General features: G+C 40.7%; 1 protein-coding gene across 7 annotated transcripts in view; it reads left to right on the top strand.

The window, feature by feature from the left end:
* Positions 1-17,259, top strand: part of STAG1 (stromal antigen 1) — a 174,680-nt gene that overhangs the window by 25,473 nt on the left and 131,948 nt on the right. For 2 of the 7 annotated variants that reach the window (XM_017729424.1, XM_008630031.2), the window contains exons 1-3: positions 6,968-7,052; positions 12,949-12,996; positions 13,814-13,948. In XM_017729424.1, the coding sequence (XP_017584913.1) occupies positions 13,920-13,948 (29 nt within the window). In that variant the 5' untranslated portion in view covers positions 6,968-7,052; positions 12,949-12,996; positions 13,814-13,919. Of the gene's footprint in view, positions 1-6,967; positions 7,053-12,948; positions 12,997-13,813; positions 13,949-17,259 lie in introns of those variants that run through there. The other 5 variants (XM_017729422.1, XM_017729419.1, XM_017729423.1 and 2 more) reach the window with 3 other exon arrangements.

Genomic DNA, 17,259 nt, shown 5'->3' with positions numbered 1-17,259 from the left:
GGTACAAGAAAAATGAAAACTTGTGTCTTCCTTGTATTTTCTGTAAGGATTGTTCCTAGAGGAAATGTTCCCTTAGTTAACTCCTGGGGTTACAATTTTTAGCTAGAATTTGCTCTTGAGAATCTCATGGGAGTTGAGATCTGCTTTAAGGAAATGCTTCAAAATATTCTCACTCTTGTTCTTACAGCCTGACAGTTTCAAATATCAGTTACTGGATGTATTTTCATTTTATGTAACTGTGTAAGATACTGAAAATCCTCTGCCTTGTCTTTCCGAAGGGCTAAAGAAAGTATTTGCAAATTCTTCAATGTTTAAAGCTGTGTGGTCTGTTCTCTGCAAAAACAAAGGCCAAGGAGTCTTACGGGGGAAATATCCTCTTGTGCAGATCAGCTGCTGGAATTTTCCCCCTCACTGGAGAGAGCTTCTCTTTTCTGGAGCTTCTGTTAAGTTTCACTCAGTCTTACCAGCAGTGCTGAGAGAACTGTGATGGTAGAAGATGATTCTCTTCTCTTCTAGGCACAAGGTTTTCTTTTCTCACCTGTTAATTTTTCTTTTTTTCTTAGTCTGTCATTCCCAGGGAAGAGATTAGTAAGGCTCTGTGTGTGTGTAAGCAGAAGGTTGGTGCTGTTGGAGACCATCACTGTAGCTTAGCAGAGAATTCTGTGAGTAGCAGTTCTTAAGTTCCAGATGTTGAAGACTGTGCTCTGAACACTGACCTTAACTTCACCACTCCATCCTGAATGGAGCTTTGACCTTGCACAGACACAAACCAGGCAGATGCCTCTAAACCTCCAGCACATTTCTAAACAAGTTTTGGTTGTATCAGGACAGCCTCAGGATCCCACATTGTTTCTGTTCTTGGGTCCCTTGGAGATGTTGGTTTGTGGCTCTTGATTTAGTCTGTTAGCCTGCTACCTGTGAGGCAGCTCACTCTAGCTACTCTGCATTTCTTCTGGTGATTAATGCTTGGATTCTTTCCTCAATTCACAGTCAAGGTCAGCTATCTTTGGGGATCAGGTGGGAAAGAGGTTTGGTGCCTTATTTATTTCCCATGGGAGGGTAATGGCTTTAGGTTGCGGGCAAAGCCCATGTTCCAGTTTTCCAGTACCACAGGGTTTCTTCTCTGTTTGGGTATCTTTAGAAAAATAAAGCACTCTGGCAGTTCATGCTGGAACTGTTGATAGCTTCATTACCAACATCATGGAGCAGCCTTCATCTGATGGCAGCCTTTCCAAGGGAGGCAAGATCCATTCTTCTGTCTCTTTTTAAGTGGCTAAGCTTTAGCTAAGCTATTTCATTAGGCTGAAAACTGCTGCATTAGTCCAATGAATTGTTTTAGTAAATATTTCCCAGATCAAAAAATTCTTCCTTGTCTAGGGGGAAGGACTGCTGTCAGTGTTACTGGGAGAAAGTATTTTTGGCTAGGCTTTAAAGTTGGGAGCACAAAAATGAATGATGCTCGCTCAGACACTGTCACACTAATTCTGATTTTGTCATCTGCTTGTTTAAGTAACTCTTCAGAAATAAAAAAAGGTGTTCCTGTATTTCTGTAAGCAATGCAAGAGTTATAAAAGAAATCATCAGTGTTTGCAGTTTAGAGTATCCACGTAAATTAGTGATGACTTTGAAGTTTGAGCTGTCACTATGCCTTCAAGGTAAAGTATTTCTATTGAGTCAGGAGGGAAAACACTCAAAGGGCAGTGAGGAAGAAAATCAGCTGTTGTGTGCCCAGTGGAGTTAGCAAAGCACGTTTTGGTGATCCTGCTCTGTGCTGCACTGCGGTAAATCCACAGTTCACCTGTGTCCTTGTGCTCTACACCTCTGTTACAGCATCACCTCAGCACCTTCCCTGGGCTGGGCAGGGCACGTGGGCTCCAAGCTGTGTGTCTGATAGCAGGAGAAATCTGTGTGTCTGATAGCAGGAGAAATCTGTCTGATAAACAGGACAAAACTGTGTGTCTGATAGCAGGACAAAACTGTGTGTCTGATAGCAGGACAAAACTGTGTGTCTGATAGAAGGACAAAACTGTGTCTGATAACAGGACAAATCTGTGTCTGATAGCAGGACAAAAGCAGCTCTGTAGATCCTGGCCCCCACCTCCGCCCGTGCCAGAGCACTGGGCTCAGCCAGTGCCTCCGTTCAAAAATCCCCTTTTGAGGTACCTGTGCTTCTGTCAGGCCTGTTGGTGTTTGGCAGCATGGCCAGAAATTGTCAGGAGATGGAGGGCAAACAGCCTGGTTGGATGTGAAGTCCTTAAGAAAGGAAACTGAATCAGCTTCTTGTCCAGGTCATGTGCTGGTTTCTGTGCTCTTGCCTCGCCTCCTTGTATTTCTGATAACGCTTGTTTGGTTTGTCAGTTTGTCCAGTTTGGAACTGGTCTCTCAACTGGTTCCACACAGTGTGATAATTGTCTTCCATCTGTACACTCATCATTCCTGTACCTGGAAAAATAAAAAAGCAATGGAAGAGATATTGAGGGTTTTTTCAAACATTTTTTCCTTGAGAAAGTTTCCCTTTTAATGGGTTTATTGTGCTGCACAAGACATTTTTAAATAGCAAAGAGCAAGCAGTTTCACCCCTTACCTGGTCTTCCTAGGGTTTTTGACTAACCAAAATTAATTTCTGAATGATAAAAGCTTTTCTTCAGGATTATTTACTGAGCTAAAATAAATCTTTTTCCCAGGTGCTAATTTGTATTTTCCCTTTTGATATTTGCTTTTTGGACTATTGCAGAACTGTTGCCAGTTGTACATACTACTTGATAATAACTTAGTTCCTACTTCTTATTGTTTCATTGATTTCTTGTGATTTCTGTGTTGGGGAGGTCATTAGGAAATGCTGGTGGGTAGCCATCCCTATTTTAGCTTATATTTTATTTCTTGAGTCCTTGGGTTCTTTTTTTCCCCTCATGTCTCAGTCTCAATCAGGAAAGGCTTGTAGGTACAGGTAATGTATTTTTTAGGTCAGTTGACATTGCTGTAAAAAACTAGGCAGGCTCCTGGATCACACTGCTTTAGACTGAAATAAAACCACGATCCTCAAGCTCAGTACATGTAGAAAGCAATTAATTGTTGTGAGCTCTGCTGAGGTGTGGGGAGGCATTGCCTGTGGGGCAGAGAGATAAGTTATAGGGATGGAGGAAACTAACATGGGATAAAGCCAGTTTCCCTTATGAGTCAATTATTTAAAATGATTGTAAATCTTTATTTTCCAGCTGTGCACCTTCCTAAGTGTTTCGGATCAGGAGTGAGAACTTAGGAGTGGAATGGTTTTGTTCTGGGAAGTGTTCTGCTGGCAAATCATCATTTCCTTGTTTGCTGCTCATCCTGTTGCTGTTCACCTGTGTAGTTTAGGGGAAGCCATGGGGCTTTGGGGAATTGTGTTAGCCTGTGGATTTAGGTTTGAATTTTGATTGCAGTATGAGGTCACCTGGGAAACATCCTTGCAAGGCTTTTTATTTCTAGCTCCAGCATGGTTGTGTGTGTCCAGCGAAAAAATGTGCTTTTCCTCATGACTGTTGTGGTGGTCGGATTGTTTTAAGACAGATGAGAAGAAAGTTTTTAATGTATGCTTTTGCAGTGAAGGATTTGACTGTATAGCTGCTGCAGGTGAAAAGCTGTGCCCTGTGTACTAACAGAGGATGTCCTGTTGGTGAGGTGTTGGTAGGTTTTTGTGTGAGGGAGTCTTTGGGAAGGTTCTCTTGGCTCAGTGCAGGTGCTGAGTGCTCACTGCACACGCCCAGGCTCCTGGGGCACTGCCTCTGCTGTATGGTGTGTTTGAGTTTCACCTTGTTGGCTTCCTGACAGGAGCCTGTGTTGGCCTGGTGGACAGGAAACCAGTCTCATTGCAGGCTTTGGGAACGGTCTGATAGAGGTGTTTGTTTGGTGTCACACCTTGGATGGCTTTGAAGGTGTATGAGTTTTCAGAGGAAAAATACATGTCATCTGGATGTTTCAGAAGAAAGGGAGGCTTGGTTGTACAGTACTGGAGGTTTGCAGTGTCAGGTTAGGATGGATTAGAGCTATTTAGCAGCATGTGGACTCTGGAGTTATTGTTCTTATAAGTTCTTGAGGCGAAATGTGGTCAATGGGAAGCTCAGTGTGTGTGATGATGTTTGATGGTTTGATGGAGGGATGATTTAAATTGCGTAGGTTATAGATGCAGTGTAGTTTGTCTTGTAACCAGCTCACCGAGTGCTGAAGAGGGAATACTCTAATGTGTTCTGATGAGGTTTTTTTCCATCTGGTCTCCTTGGATTAAGGACCTGCACAGCCTCTTGGTCTTGGGGAACGCATAAAAAAGTTCCTGGTAGAAGAGAATAGTGTTGATTGATTTACTGGGAGGAGAATTTGAAGCAAATTTTAATGAAGAAGAACCAAGACAGAGTTGCCTGCTTGTTTTGCTGATTGTCAGGGTTTGGTGTTACTCACAGCTTCTTCTTTGGTGTCTGGGACATGGTGGGATTTCCCTGCAAGGCTGCAAGTTGTGGATTGGTTCAGAAGAGGGATTGTTGTGGCACAAGATGTAGGTGGAGGGTGTCTGGTTTGATTATCAGGTTGAATTTTATCAATAAGTTGTTGGGGTTGGGAAGTTGAGTTTGATTCTGTAATTTTTATATCTGTATCTATAATGACCTTTTATTGATAGCTTAATCTTTTATGGTCTACCTCTACTCCTTTGGCTCTTGTTCAGTTTTCACAAACTCTTTTTTAGGAGCTTTTCAGGTGTTTATAATTTAGGTTCTCTGGCCTAGTGGGTATGGGAAGGATATGGAAATTACTCCCTCTCCATTGTACATCCATATGTTCTGTCAATAGCCCCACAGAATGTCAAGAATCAAGAGTCAAAAAGTCTGTGCAACCACAACCTCTTTGGAGAACTCTCTTTTATGCTAAAGCAAATGGTATTTTTTAAAAAGCATTTACAGAGTTACTTGGGCTAAAAATAATTAACAATGGAAGAAAAACAACTTTCTTATATTTCTTGTTGAAATTTATTCCTGCTTTAATGAAAAGCATCAGTGGAACCCCTGTCCTCTTCATGCTAGTAAAAATGGTTACTAAAAGCAAGGGTATTTAGTCTGCTTCACTGCAGAGAGATAGCATTATGCTCCTTATAAAATGCTTATTGGATATTTACTAATCCCCTTTTTAAATGCAACATCACTTCTGAGGAGCTCGAAACATGAAGTATTTAATAATTTAAAAATATCCACATGCCCTCATGTACACAAAAAGATGGTATTTGAGTGAATAAGGAGCTGTAGTGGAACAGATGCCAATTAGCTGCATCAGGCTGAGGGTTAAGCTGAGCCTCCAAGCTGTTGTTAGACAGGCTCTAGTACATTCAGGAATCCATGGGGTTTTGTCATTGGAGCATTGCTGAATTCCCTGGACTTGGAAAAACTGGTACTCCAGGATCTTCCAGTTCCTGAACTGATAGCATTGAAAGACTCTCAGTCTAAAACTTTGTGAGGCTTATCTCTGGAGGAGATGTGGATACTGAAGAGAGGCTTTCAGTGCCTCAGTCACTCTGAGGTAATGCCCAGAAATCTTTGCTGTTTGAGGGACTTAGATCGGGATATCTTTGCAAGGCTGTGGATCTTGACAGGTCTGGCAACAAATGAAGTGATGGAGCTGCTCCTGCAAGCTCAGAGTCCGAGATGTGGCTTCCTGAAGGATCAGTTCTCAGAGGTGGGAATGCTTTAACAAAGTCCTCAGTTCCGCCTCCTTCCTCTGAAGAGCCATTATGCCTTTGTGTTCTTTTGAGGAGAGTATTAAAGTATTTACCTATCAGCAAATTGGGGGAATATTACACATTAGAGTCATCCTGCATTTTCTTCTATTTGATACATGCAAGTCTCTATATGAAACATTAAATATCCCTTCTGTTAGCAGCTGAGTTAGTATTTTAGTGACCTTATTTTCATCTGACCTTCGTGCACTTCCCCCATAAGTTCAAATGAGTACCAGAATCAGTCATTTCCCAGAGTTTTTAATTTATATGTGACTTCAAAATGCATGTTTTCTTTTATAATCTGGAAAAAATGTTCTGCAGTTCCTTTTGGCTTTTCTCCTCAGAGTCCCCCATATGAGGAGAAAAGAAAAGACAAAGAGAACAAAAACTTGAACCATTCTGAGAGTTTTTTCCTTTATTCCAGCATTCTGCATGTCAGGCTTTGCTTCCTTTTTGTGAAAATTGGTTTTATTGTTGGCAATTTTCCAGATGCAATGAATAATGGAACACCAGATGTCCACTGCTGAGAAAAATTACAGATGAGTAAACACTTTTCTGAGGTAGCATAAAAATCTATTAACAGTGCTTCTGGTGTGCCTGCAGACAGTGTGAGCTCCTGGCCTGCTGTGCTTTGTGCTGCACAGAGATGAATATCCAAAGCCTCTGCAGCCCTCTACATGCCTGGCTCTGCCAGGGATTCCTCTAGATGTAGATTATTTTCTAGGAATGAGCACTTACTACAGTGCTTGAGTGTGAATTCAATCACTGGATTTAGTTTTAATTATTGTCACACATGGGTTTGATTGAGGGTAAAAGTCCCAGAAATATTAGAAGAGATGGGGGTAAGGAAGGGTATGGAGAGTTGGCCTAGTCCCCAGCCTTTCCCCTCCAGCAGGCACAGTTCTGGTTGTGCCATGTTTTCAGACCCAAAGCAGGCTGTGTCCCAAAAGCCTTGTCTGGTTTTTCCCAGCTGTTTCAATCTCCTTGGAATAAGCTTTCACCACAGACTTTGCCTGTTGTACCTGACAAACATGACCCATCTACTTGGGAAAAGCAAAAGTATTCAGTGGTGGGTAATCCACATTTGATTGAGCAAACTTGGAGAGCTTCACTAGTCCTTACCTGATTTGTATGTGTCTCACCTGAATTTTCCTTGCTGCAGTAAAACCCATTGCTTGTGTGTTCTCACTGGGAAAGACTCTTTATTCTCCCTCTCCATTGCCTTTGCAGCAGTTTTACACATGGGAAAAGAAGTCATCCTCCTTCAGTCTGCTCTGTGTCCAGCTGTACTCTCCTGTTGCTGTCCTGTGCACAGGTGTGTTGGAGCCTCCTGGAACACTGGCTTGGTCCACTAAAATGAACTGTGGAAAACCTCAAAAAGCTTTAGGTCATTTCAGTGAGCTGAGTGAGCATCAGCTAAGCAGGATGGTCCTTTTTGGGGGAAGCATTTAATTACCTTGATAACTTTAATTGTTTTGATAACTCACACTTATGCTGTCCCTTTCATTCTTCAGTCTTTAGGAAGTTTTTATTGATTGCTCAGTCTTCTGTTTGGAGGATGACTCCGCAGTTTCTACAATAAACAAAATCTCTCTCAACTTAAAATTTGTTCCATGGGCTTTTTTTAATGATTCTCAATGCTCCTGCATCATCTTAAAAAGACAATTGAGTTTATCTTCTCAAGACTCCTCTAAGTTTTGGAAATAGGATTGCAGAGAAGCAGAAGGCTTCAGGGGTCCATCTATTCATTCTCACAGCTTGAGGACAGTAGAAGTAACTTTGTAGAGCCCTTTTCCCTTTGTGTATTTTATGTTCAGAGCAGGTAGGCATGAGGCTGGTAGATAGCTGATGTTATCCTAATGGAGAGATGGGAAGGAGCAAGTTGTTAATTTAGACCTTAATCATCTGGATACTGGACTAACATTAGAACTCAGTGCCTTAACTCTTAGTCTTGTGCAATCAGCCCATAATTATTTGCCTTATGAGTGACGGAGTGCCCGTAGCCCCTGGTGATCTCAGTCACAGTTGTGAATGCTCAGTGCTGCAGAAAATCAGGTCAAGTGTCTCACGGAGTGTCCACAGAGGAAGGAGCAGTTATGTCTGAAGAGTCTGTAAGAATAACAAAGGGAAAGCAAGCTTGTTTACATATGCTCAGTCCATCAAATTTACATTTATTTAAAAAAAAATTAGAATTACAAATTGAAATGATAACATTTCTGTTCTTGAGCAAGCCAGATCTACAGGCAATTGTTTTCATGAAGCATTGATTAGTATTTTTAGTATTAGCCATCCTAGGCATTAGAAGAAAGCAGTATATAATAATATATTTAAAAGCTGTTGGACTAAACACTGGAGATCAAGCTGAATTGTCTGAGTGCTGTGTGACACATAAATTAACTATGCTATTATAGCCATGGTTGAAAGATTGCACCAGCTTTCCTGTGTGATCTTGGTGTCGGTGCCTTGGCACTGACCTGCGCAGTACAGGAATTAGCTGCTACCTTCTGGAAATGGTAGCAGAATATACAGAAAAACTGATTGGTTTTGGCAATTCACACATTTTTAGAGAGAGAAAACTAAGTATAGAAATGTGGTAGTATGACTCGGAGGTTTTTGTCACGTAAGGAATTTATTCCCAGCTTGGAAGAAGTGGTTTGTGTAGCCTTTCAGCGCAAGGTTTTGCGCTGGGACTGTCGAAGAGCACAGAATAATATTGCATGCTACGATGTGACACTTCAGATGATTTTTCTGACTAACTGGGCAGGACCTGTCGAGGCTAAAAGCATTTGGTGAGAGGAAGCAGCAACAGCTGTTTTGCCTGTAGAGTCAGTTCTGTGTGTTGGTGCAACTGAGGAGACACCTGCAATTGAAGGCAATTTAAATGGACAGCTAGGGGTTGCCACGAGATAGTTCTTGATCCCACAGGTATGGGTAAAATGTCTGGTGATACCTGTAAAGAACAGAAGAAAAGAAAGAAACTTTAGTCAATGGTACTAAACATCTGCTAAATACCCCACTTTTGTGTGCAGTCTCGCTGTGTGGTTTTTGGCCGTACATTTCATGGAACTTCACGTGATTCCTGTGTGTCCAGTGCTCCAGCCTGCCCACGTTCCTCTGCACGGCAGCACAAACATCTGGTGTGTCAAACAGCTCTCCCAGGGTCTGGGGTTTGACACTGACGTGCCTTTGCAGACTGGGAACTGGAGGTTTTACTGGAGTGGATAACAAGAACAGCAGAGACATGCTGGAGAGGGATGTGGGCTACTACTAATAATATATCCAGGATGATTTTGATGGGTGTAGGAAGTGAAGCATTGCCATGCTGTGCTGGCCTAGTTGTTGCTGGTATTTCTGCCTTCTGTCATGGTTTGACTGGATTAGAAATGCTGCAGACCACATAGAGAGCTTGCTATGCACCACAAGTAGTGAGGAACTCACTAGTGCTCAGTGATAATTTTTCTATACTTGGACTTTCAATTTTACTTTAAGTACTTACTATAATGTGATAAAGTGAAATATGTATTGTGTACAGAACTTCAATGAAATTATTTTAAAGATGGGCTGAATGAGCATTATGCATTGTTTGGCCTTAAATGATGCTCTGTGCTTTCAAAATCAGAGCTGGGAGTGGTGATCTAATTTGGCTTTATATCAAGTGGCTGTAGGGTCAACATGAGTAATTTGGTTCAAGTTCCAAACCTGTACCAGAAATAAAGCTTATGCTTATAGATATATTTAATTGAGAGCAAACAAAAACTCCTCAGTGATGCAGAACGCATCACGGCATTTGGTAAATTTGTTACCAGGTTAGTTCCCGATGATTGTTTTTCTATTTCTGCAGGATTTAGAATTCACATTTGAAGTTTCTAGATACTATTTTCACTTTGCAGATGGGTAGCTGGGCAGGAAGGGCTTCTGTGGTGTGCCCAAGGCCGCGGATAAAGCAGTGAAGGCTAGAATTGATCTGCCTGCATCTGATCCTCTCTTCTCTCTCACCCTCTTGATGGAAGCTCTGCCTGGGTGTGCAGTGCAGGATTGTTGTTTGTGCTGATGCTGATGCCTTTTCCTAGTGGTCCGATGTGGGTTTTGGGCAAGAATATTGAGGGGACAAGTCTTGTCTCTGAACTATGAAAAACTAGAGTTTTCTGTGTCTTGTTTTCTGGTGCTGTGCCGGGGCATGACACACCATCAGGTACTCCAGCAGGGAGCACCGAGGGAGAGAGCAGAGTCCTTAGAAATGGGAAATGAAGGAAGGGGGGTAAAGGCATTACCAGTTAATTGTAGAAGACTTTGCTTCATTTGTGTGAGCCGTTGTTTGAATATATTTTGCACTTGGATGGGATAAGGTGCCTTGGTCAACAAGGAAAGGATGCTGTATTAGAAGTCTGTCTAATGCCTGTTACCTTTTGTTTTGGGTATCTTTTAGGCAATGGAATTGATAATGTAGTAACTGCTAGATTTAGTAGTTGGTTTTCTTTGTTATTTAAGTTTTGGGTTCAACTTTATAAAGTGTAGGTACCTAGTCCATAATAGAGTTAATTGAGCTTGATTTAGTTTTGTTGGTGTCAGAGAGTTGCTTGGAAGGACTCCATCAGGGTGTTGTCAGTCTTTTAATTTGTTTGGGTTTTGGCTAAAATGGGTCGATTACTTCAGCACCAGAGAGGCAAACAACCTAAAGACTGCAAAAAATGTGGGTAGCTTTGTGCGTTAGTAAAAACGACAGGAAATATTGATGGAATGTGTGTATTGGATTCATTGTTGTAAAATCCTAGAGCCTTTCTAAAACTGAGCTCATTATGAGATACTTATTGAAGAAAAACTATAATAAACCAAACAGTCTACTAGAAAATACATTTTTTATAGAGGCAGTTTTATATAATGGTCATTATGTCTGCCCTGATTATTGTGCATGCTTGCAGAACAGGCAAAAAGGGAAACATTTACTTGTTTACCATTGGATGTTTGAACTAAATGGTGTCTTCTACTGTCTGCTTTATATTCCTCTATAGGTAGTTTTAACCGGACCAGCATAAATTTATGTAGTCTTAAAATATAGAGGTGTGGGTTCAAAAAGCTGCAAGGGTACAAAGATCATTATAATTGGGATTGAATGAAAACATCAGACTTTTTTTCTAAACTAGAAGAGAAGCAGTTGACTGCATGTTAAAGGACTGTGTTGTGTTTATTATAGTTAAAATATCCCCAAATGCCAAAGTATGAAGTACGTCTCCCCCTGTTCTCCAGGACAGGTGATAAAATGGTTATGTGTCTCAAGCTTTCAGGATTTTTTTATCAATGACTTTATTCTCAGGCTGAAGGAGAGAAAGAGGGAGAGTTTGATTTTCCTGGTTACGAGACCATCATCTTTCAGACACAGATATTTTCTTCTATTAAAACCAGAAAACCACAAAGGTTCATATTTGTATAGTCCATAAGGATCAATGAATTTTCCAGTTGTCAAACCATTCTTGTATTTTGTCACACACTGGCTTTATTAATACAAGAGTGTAGAAGGGCAACTTTGTTGTCTTCTGATGGTCCAGTCTGAACCTTACCACAGAGGGGTGGGTTTTTGCAGCCCTGTTTTGCAGTTTCCTGTTTAGCTAAGGACAAGGAGAAAACACCCCAGGCCTTTGCAGTTCCCTGGTGTCAGGTTGTCTGCCCTTAGCACCGTGGGTTCAGCTGCCTTGTCCTCTCTTCTGCTTCTGGCTCTTGATACCCTTCACTCCATACTTCTAAATCAGGGTTTTGCTTTTCAAATAAGCTATCTCTGAGCAAGTATCCTTTTCCTTGTGTGTGAGAGCACTTTCCTAGAGCAGTTGAATGCTGCTGATTGCTACATCTGGGCATGCAGAGCCAACAGTTGGGAACGGTGATTAGGTTAAAAAGGAAAATTAAAAAAAGAAATCCCACATAGCAGTTGTGCAGGATGCCTTAAATGTCTGTGGAAGGTACCTCACACGGAGCACACATAAATTTTCTTGAACTACTTTAGGAAGCTTTTCTGAAAAGTAAGATTGCCACGAATCCTGCTGGAAGTAGATAATCTGAAGATCTAAGATGGATAGGTTTCCTTTGAGGTCCAGCTAGCAAAAGCACACGTGTGTGTGTGTGTGTGTGTGGCTGTTGTCCACAGGGATGGCGTGAGGAACCACACAGAATCCAAGTGCAGGATAAAATGGGATTATTTAATTAATTACAGACTTGTTTATATAGCTTTGTTCACAAGAGTGGTATAACATCATTGGGTGCTTGACTATCCACCTCCCAGAGTGATTGGCTGAACGGTATAACACCCATTTCCAAAATATTTTTCCCAGTGTAAAAAACAAGACACAAACAGCTTGCACCTGTAGTATAGTTTACAAAACAGCAAACTGTTTCCCCAGCTAGTTTGTGTGAGAAAGGAGACTTTCACAAGAGGCTGTAAAAACTGGAAAAATTTCTCTGCCAGCTTTTTTAGCATCCATATGTGTCTGCTTGTGTGGGTACAAAAAAATACTTCTTTCTTCAGTCTTGTTCCAGTTGTAGTGAACTTCTCCATTTCAGAGATCTGGACATTACCTTTATTTTTTCATATAGGAAGTCAACTCAGAACTTAATTCAGTCTCATGCTGTGTATGATAAATTCTTACCAGTGTCTGAAGTGGTTGTTTTACACTGTCAACTGGAGCCCTGTTAGGAGCAATCACATCCTTTGAAACACAGTCATGAGCAGTGTCTCTAATGAAGAAATGCTTATGGAAATAGCACAAACAGCATATATGACATTTTTGTTCAAGGAGAGCTCAGACTAACTTCTGTCTCATAGTGAAACTGGAGAGCTTTTACACCAGCCTGGTGTATTGGCCCCTTTAAACCAGTAATGCTAGAGTGATGCTTTTAGCTCCAAACAAACGTTTTGTTTGTTGACATGTGTTTTGCAACAAAGTGGCTTGCTAATTATATGGTATAAAAAATGTAAATTTCATGACTTACACTGTAAGTAAAATTGTTGGTAGCCCAAAGTAGTAAGTACTGGAAGAACTAGTTGTATGCAACTGTCAGTCTAACTGGAACTGTAATATGAAGAGGCAAAAAAGTCTGTTCATTGTGTACAGTTTGGTAAATAAACACTGATGTATGTGTACGAGGGTGGAAATTATACTTTATATGCTGTACTGTTTTGTTTAGAAGGATACAGTTTCATTTAGATTCTCCATTTGATGCAGGTCACATTACCTCTTCCTGGCTGGATTTTCTTCTTGCCTTGTGCAAAGGTACTAGAGCACAGGAAAAAAATGCCCATCAAGAGGAAATTAAGTATTTAAATAAAAGAGTTTGAACATATCCCATGTTTTAAAAACACACAGTTAAGTCCTTGATATTCATTGCCCTTGCTGAACTGCAGTGCTCCATGCAGCTCTTCATAATACCCCAGGACCTGTAAAAGGGGAGACTGGAACAAATCTGTTTAGTTTCTCCAGAACTTGCATTTTCTGGAAGAATAGGATGGCAGTTCTGTGTTTTATTCCAGTGAAGATTATTGAATCTTTCACACTGTGCCATTATTTAATGGTAAAGTCACATCTGCTGCCATTAGTTAACTCCCTCGTTAGTCTTTTGGGTAGAGAAATGTTACTAGTGGATGTAGTGACACTACAGATGCAGTCTACTTTATTATTAAAACTTACAACTTCAGTTTCATCAAGTTAAAATACCTTCTGCTGCAATTAGACACTTGCACAGCTTCTGATTATTCTGTGAAATTCAGTCACACAAAGCTGTGAGCCAGAGGGTCTGGTTGAATAGGTGTAGTGCCATTTGAACACACATGTATGGTGGTAAACAAATATGGGAAGTAATGCAGAACATTTATTTTTTAATTTTTATTTAATTGCACAAAGTCAGCTAAACAGAAATGTAAAATCTGAATGCAAGAATATGATGAAGCTGTTTCAGGGTCATCCATTCTAAATTTCTTGTGGTTTAGTAGTGATGCTACTTCAGAATTGACCTTTATTGTTGACAGCATATTTTATTCAATGTATTACTATTTTGGAGTCACATCTAACAGTTTTTTTCTCTCTCTTACAGACTGGACTTTGACATTCATTTCATGAAAGAGGTTTCCAAGTAGTTGTCTTATAATAACTTTGAGAAGAAGTTCTATGTAGCTCTTACTTTCAAGAGTGCTGCAAAAATGATTACTTCAGATTTGCCAGTACTACAGTGAGTATATGCTTCTCTCTACATTTGAAATCTTCACTTTTATAAAGGTTGAAGTAAACAGAGAGGTGATTGTGAGGATAAAGCACAAGCTTGAGAGAAGTGTATGTTAGTGTGACTGTTCCAGGCCTCCTGTGTTTTCATATGCTGAGAAACTGTGTAAAAAAAGCTGCAAAACACTTAATCTAAAAAATATTTCTTTCTATGTATAGAGATTTAACTTTGCCGTGAAAATGTCTTTAATGCTTGAGGGAGATTTCAGCAGCATGGATTGGTTTTGGTCATAATTGACCATATTGTGTATTCCAGTTGTGTACTGTCTCACACCATATTGTGTATTCCAGTTGTGTACTTTCTTACAATGAGCTGAATTTATTGTGCAAAAAGCCTTTGCCTACTGCAGTTGAAGACAGCAAGTGGCATGGATATGTTTTGGTCCTGCTAGGAAATAGGAGTGGCTAATGCTCATGGGAACATGAGTTTGCTTGGATAAAGTGAGCTACTGGGAAGAACAGAGTGGAAGTCTGTAGTAGGAGGAGCTGGAGAGTAAATCAAGTAGAGTTAAGAAGGAATTTTAGAGACAGGAACCTGCTCCCCTCTTCACAGGGCAGGGAGAGAACACAAAGTGAAGAAGCTCATGCGGTGAGTTAATGACAAGAGAAATAACAACAGACCAAATGGGCTTGGCTTGGAGAAAATTAATTTACTGCTAATGAAAAAAGATTTGGATGATGGTGAGAAACAAAGACAAAACCCACCAGGTGTTCCTTCTACCCCTGCCCTTACCTCAGTTCACCTTCAACCTTTCGTCCCACCCCATCCCCTCATGCCCCCAGCATGGGTGCCCAGCCCAGCCCACTCCAGCATGGGCTCCTCTCACAAAACCCCCTCCAAAAGCGCCCCACCATCCCCTCCCAGAGCCCCCTCTGTGACCACCCTGCTGCCAGTGCCAGGCACCTGCACCAGGTACATTTGGTAACTATCTAATGTTAATTTATTTTTGCTTGGAATGTTTTCTAATTTATATTTTTTACCTCAGGGTGTGAAGGAGCCTCAGTTTATCAGGGTTGAGTGGAGTTCTAAGCTAAGATTTCAAGTCCTGTTATTTAAGAAACAGAATGGTTGGACAATTGAAAAGAAATTTGTCTGACCTTAATAATAACATGCTTCGCATTACAGTTTTCTCTTGTATTTTTAAAACCTCTTTAAAAAAACTTTGTTGTGGGTGAGTACAGGCTAAAGCTGTGGATGACCTTGATGGGCAGCACTGAGGGGGAGTGTCAGCCTGAGGGGGTTCTTGTTAACTTAGGGATTAGTTGTGGAAGAACATTTTACTGGTTCATATTTCCTGGATTTGCCACATTCACGAAGTGAGGGGATGTTTGTGAAATATGCCAAGATGAAAAAGCTAGGAGATTCTGTGATGGCAATGGTAGGAAGGGGTATTCCCATTCCTGCCTCAAGAACCCAGATGGACTAAGAAGTGAATGGAATATCAGGGAGTTTAAGGTTAAAAAGTACATATTAATGGATTTGGTAATGCTACACACCAGCTGAAAAACCTGAGGGACATTAAATATACCGGCATATTCTTTAATCAGAGCCACCAATATAAAGCAAATCAAAGAGCGAAAAAACCCATGAATGTTGTTCTTTCTGATAGCATTTGGAATCATTTAATGCTACTCTGTGAAGTGTTGGTGAGATGTCATCCTCAACAATACATTGTAGTTTTGATTGCTTATGAGCAAGAGGAGGTTTTTCATTTCACAAAGGACTCAGCATGATTTGCACATAAAGGTTTTGGGACTCTCCTGAGGGCTCAGAACATTGGCTAGTGTGGATGAAGTATCAAAGAAAGTGACAAATTCTAATTCAGAAAGTCTCAGCCAGGCTTCATCAGGAACAGTGCTGGCTAAGGGTGAGGAGACCTGAAGCAATTTTTGGGGTAGGGGGTACTAGCTTCACACATTTACAGATTTGGGAAGACACAGTCCAGTTCCACACAGAAAGCCAAGGTTTCCTTCCTAGCTCTTAAATGAATTATTTGAAGGATTATTATAATCTCCCATTCCTGTGCTTAATTTCTACTTCTTTTTTGTAATGTTTTCTAATCTTTCTGGCTACCCTCTTTAAACAAACAATCCTAAAGCCAATTTGATATGTTAATATATTGCTTAGGACCATGTCATGTATTCCCTCCCCAATTCTTCTTTGTTGAGGAAACATGAAAGGAGAATCTTTAACCTTTCTAGATTCCTAGAAGTGGCTTCAGAACACAATGAAGACAGGATTTCACTCACTGGTGTTTCAGATGTTTGGAGAAAACATCTGGTGTGTTTGACCTGCGTGATGGACAGCTGTGAGTCTTCTCTCAGTGACATGACTCATGTTTGCTCTTTAGATTTTTGAAGATCAACCATGAGAACTGATTCATCCATGATTCATGAGCCTGTGCATTTAGCCATTTTTCTTCATGAATGCTTTTTTCACAAGGCTGAATCTGGTGATAGCAATTACTGAATTTATCTCCGCCAGAATGTCGAGCCCCTCAGCAACAGCGATTAAAGATTATAGAAGTGTTTTGGTTTCCTTTTTTACAAAACCTGATACATAAACACAGGTTTTTGCTGTGGTATGTTTTTAAAGGGGCATGGTGTATAAACTCTATAGCTAGGGCATTGTGGAATAGTAGAAGAAAGGTAAATTTGTTTTAGTTCCTTTACAGAAATGTGAAATTTACTGTGTTAGTGGAAACATGTTTTTCAGAAGCATGATGTGGTAAAGGGCTGTCCAGTAATCTGTTAATTCTTCATTAGCATGGATAGTTTCAAGGATTAGTAATTATAACTCTGGAATAATATCTGGAGTTTTTAGAAGGAATCCTGCAGTTACTGCCACTTTTCTAGGATGCTTTAGTTACCACAGAAACCAGAAGGCAAAGCAGAGAAAACCTGAGCCCTAAAAAGGGGTTATCACTTGTCTCCTTTGCTCTGCTCACCCCACTCTTGGAGGTCCCCCCCACCTCTGTCCAATTCTCTCATGTCCCTGTCATGTCAAAGGAGTCTTAAGAGGGAAAAGGTTTAGCTTTAGGCAGTGCCACCTCTCCTTAGATGAAGCAGGTTTCCTTAGGCCCAGATTATCTTCCCTCCCAACAGCTTCAGGAAAGATGAATTATGACTAAGCCAAAGTTTCCCCCTCAGGTGCCTAGTCACACACACATGGAATGAGGATAGGATAATTCTGGTCTATTAAGATGTGAATAACTGCCACTAGATAAATTACTTCTTAGCAGTTCTGCGAGACGTGTAGGG

Source organism: Corvus brachyrhynchos, unplaced genomic scaffold, assembly GCF_000691975.1.
Source record: "Corvus brachyrhynchos isolate BGI_N302 unplaced genomic scaffold, ASM69197v1 scaffold63, whole genome shotgun sequence".
NCBI classification, from domain to species: domain Eukaryota; kingdom Metazoa; phylum Chordata; class Aves; order Passeriformes; family Corvidae; genus Corvus; species Corvus brachyrhynchos.
Note: the sequence above shows the minus strand (reverse complement) of the source record. Positions and strands in the feature narration are given on the sequence as shown.